Here is a 3,785-nt window from a genome sequence, read left to right as displayed (position 1 = left end):
TTAAAGCAAGAAGTCTCATTCATTATGTGATAGGGAGGGCTGATCGAATCAAGAAGGCATGTCAGAAATCTTCACAGAAGCCAGGAAGAGCTTCAATCCGAAGCATGCTCGATGCTTGTTGGGAACGGATATTCTCACAAGCCCTATGACATCAGAATCTCTGAAGATGGTGTTCGGCCAACTGTACTTTTTAAAAAGAGTTTCCCAGACTCGAGACACGGCCTTGCAATCAAAGGTCCGGGGATGCAGTTGGTAAAACAGCATGCCAGTTTAAGAAGCTCATAGACACAGTTCAAGCCCAGCTGAAGATGAGGTCAGCCAGGGTGACTGAAATATGGGTCCCCCTGCAGCAGGCCCCATGAGCCCTGAGGAAGTTCTCCTGCCCTCCTCTTTCTTCTCCAGCCTCCCCCCTCCCCATTTCTCTTATGAATGTCACAGCACTGTGTGCTAGGCCCACAGCATCTTTCCTCTTAGGCTTTTTGTTACCTTATGGCTGTGTGAACTTGTCTCGCCATCACTGCTATCATGACCTACCCCTTTCTTGATCTACCCAGTACCCCAAACACAACTGCTCCAAGATGGTGTAGACTGAGGTAAGTAGAGGAAATGGAGCAGGAAGTAATAGCTAGTGGCAGAAATACAGCCTGGGGCCTGCCCTCTTGACACTGCTGGGAGATACTTGGCCTCCTATGATAAATACTGGGAATCCAGAGTCCTGTTTTGTCAGTGGCAAGCAGACCAATTCATGGCCACCAAAAGGGCTGGAACTTCAAAAGTATTGCTGCTGTCCAAAGTCTGAGCGTCAGGGCTGGAGGGATAGCTCAGTGGTTAAGAGCAAGGGCTATTCTAGAGGACCAGGGTTCAATTCACAGCACCCAATCGGCAGCTCACAACCATCTTTAACTGCAGTTCCAGGGAACCTGATGTCCTCTTCTGGCCTTCAAAAGCACCAGAGACATGTGTGATGTGTAGAGACACGATGCCCAAACACTTACAAGTCTGAGATTCAGAGCTACACAGTTCAGGTTTCTGATCCTGGCCCAGTACTCATCAGCTGCAAGATTTGGGTTTTTCTGCCTCTTTAATTTCTGGTAAAACTCATCTTCAAAGTCTGATGGATGACTGTGAGGAACAAATGGGCCACAGCCAACAGAGCACCCAGCTCCTCCAGTGCTTACGACTGTTCCTCAGGTGACAGTTATCACTACAACTACCACCTTCTCGTCAGAGGATCTTGTCTCCTCTCTGATTGTTGAATGTTTTTCAGCTTCAGGGAAGCTTTGTGGAGAGAAGCCAGGTCTCACTATGAGGCAGGCCTAAGAAAGACTTCCCTGAGATGGGCTCTTTCTTCTGAAAGTACCCTTAACTTTCATGTAGCGTTTTGGACCTATTGCCCACACAAGAGAAATGCCGCTACAAGAGGAGGGAGAAGGGCATGTGCCAGTTGGTTCTGGACTGAGGGACCTAGAATCAAGAGAGAAGCTGTTTCTGTCTGAGCCTTTTAAATCCAGACTTTGACAAGATTCTCAGTCTTTAGGAAAGGCAGCCACCAAGATGGCTACCAGTGGGCGACGGTCCTCCTAGATAGGAACAGCAGAGTAGAAGATGTTTCCTGAGGACCCCTTACCTGAAAAGCAGCCCATCACCAGCCATGGCATAAATGACCCTGGGCATAGGGAAGAGGGAGCCCAGCAAGCTGACAGTCAGTCCTGCCACCGACCCAATGGCCACTACAAACTTTGCAGCGTAGAAGCCATGGGCCACAAACATCTCCATGAGCGGGGACTCCGTGTCAATGGCATAGTACGGTACCATCAGAGTCAAGATCATGCTTACCTGTGAAAACAGAAGAGACAAGACTATCAGCATGGACAGGGACCCTGGCAGGGAGACAGGTTTTTACGGTAGGCTGGATCTCCCATTAACTGCCCATGCTGCTTTATTTTAAACTATATGGTCTCATGTTTTCTCTCTTATCTATCTGTCTGTCTATCCATCCATCCATCTATCCGTCTATCCGTCCGTCCGTCCATCTGTCCGTCCGTCTGTCTGTCTTAGTCAGGGTTTCTATTCCTGCACAAACATCATGACCAAGAAGCAAGTTGGGGAGGAAATGGTTTATTGAGCTTACTTCCACATTGCTGTTATCACCAAAGGAAGTCAGGACTGGAACTCAAGCAAGAGCTGATGCAGAGGCCATGGAGGGATGTTCCTTACTGGCTTGCTTTTCCTGGCTTGCTCAGCCTGCTCTCTTATAGAACCTAAGACTTCCAGCCCAAGGATGGCACCACCCACAAGGGGCCCTCCCACCCTTGATCACTAATTGAGAAAATGCCCTACAACTGGACCTCATGGAGGCACTTCCCCAACTGAAGCTCCCTTCTCTGTGATAACTCCAGCCTGTGTCAAGTTGACACACAAAACCAGCCAGTACACTATCTATCATCTGTTTTTGAACGTGTGTGTGTGTGTGTGTGTGTGTGTGTGTGTGTGTGTGTGTGTGTACACAGGCTTGCATGTCGTGGTGCCTGAGTGGAGGCTGAAGGACGTCTTAGGGTAGCTCAGTTCTTTTCTTCCATGTGGCTTGTGGAGACTTGTCTCAGGCTGTCTGCTTGGTAGCCAGCACCTTTATCTACTGGGCTATCTCACCAGCCCTCGGACAAGACTTTTCCTTCTTTCATTCCTTTGGGAACCTCCTGGTCTTTATCTGTGCTTCCCCCCACCTTCCCAGCCTGAGAGCTCAAAACCCTGAAAGTGTTTGGGACTTCCACAGACAATGAGGTGACAGGGCCACATTAAGGACTGGTGTTTTCATTTTCATTTCTTCTGTCTGGCTTAGTGCTGAGGGTCGTTCAGGCTAACAAAGAATTGTGGCATCAGAAGGGAATCCAATCGTACTCTATCTGTGAAGTCACCAGGTCTCTACTCAAACAGGATCCACTTGTCTGGGACGTGCTGTCCATTCTGTGCTTTTTGTTCTGTGTCAAAGAGCTGTTATAAAATTGGTTTCTTTAGCATTGGCCTTAGACAATGGTAGTCACATGTGGCTCTCCCTGGCATACAAAAAACAGCCCTGACACCACGAAAGGGACTTGAAAGCCTGAGATGGGGAGGGTAGGTCACATGGGGACCACTTCTTTGCCTGTTTGTGAGAACCCAAGGTGCCCTAGGGAAACCACGGGCCACCACGGAAGACAGCAGACTATGCTATGACAGCCCAGCAGATAGCAGAGTAACTGTTTACAGGACAAGACCAACTGGGCCCCTGAGGCCTGGCTGAGGTCTGTGTAGTCTGAAAGACAGTGGTCCTCAGGGCTGGGCCACTTGTCACATTGTCTTTGAGGGTGGAGTAGAGTGGTTAGAAGAGCGTGGTTGATCCTCACGGCAACTCTCAGAGTCTCTGGCCACACAGATCAGTATGGGCTAAGCTGCCAGCTTGGTAGGTGCAGGAAAAGTACCCTGTAACCTCTGAAGTGCTATTTAATGAAGGGACCATAAGGGTAGGAGTCATTGTGTGTGTGCATGCTGCCAAGGTCTACTTCCTTGGGAAATCAGGAAGAGGGAGGGGTGGGACAGTGAAAATATGGAGGGAGACAGCAGGGCAGAGGAGATCTATCGCTCCTGCCCTGACAGCTCTCCCACCATGCAGGGACAATTAGGGTCTGAATAATATGAAGCCACTTGACTGTGTGTGCATTGAGGGGCATAATAATTGGTCCATTCATAGATGGGTAACTGAATTGCTGTCGATAGACAACCCTGGTTTGCATCTTGCCTTGTCATCT

The 3,785-nt window shown here is 49.2% G+C and overlaps 1 protein-coding gene across 1 annotated transcript in view; it reads right to left on the bottom strand.

The window, feature by feature from the left end:
• Slc7a14 (solute carrier family 7 member 14) overlaps positions 1-3,785 on the bottom strand; it is a 115,305-nt gene that overhangs the window by 15,807 nt on the left and 95,713 nt on the right. Inside the window, exon 6 of the mRNA XM_031376490.1 lies at positions 1,628-1,836. Within this exon, the coding sequence (XP_031232350.1) occupies positions 1,628-1,836 (209 nt within the window). The remainder of the gene's footprint in view (positions 1-1,627; positions 1,837-3,785) is intronic.

This window comes from Mastomys coucha, unplaced genomic scaffold (genome assembly GCF_008632895.1).
Source record: "Mastomys coucha isolate ucsf_1 unplaced genomic scaffold, UCSF_Mcou_1 pScaffold17, whole genome shotgun sequence".
Classification (NCBI taxonomy): Eukaryota; Metazoa; Chordata; class Mammalia; order Rodentia; family Muridae; genus Mastomys; species Mastomys coucha.
The sequence above is the reverse complement of the archived record's forward strand: the minus strand, read 5'-3'. Positions and strand labels throughout refer to the sequence as shown.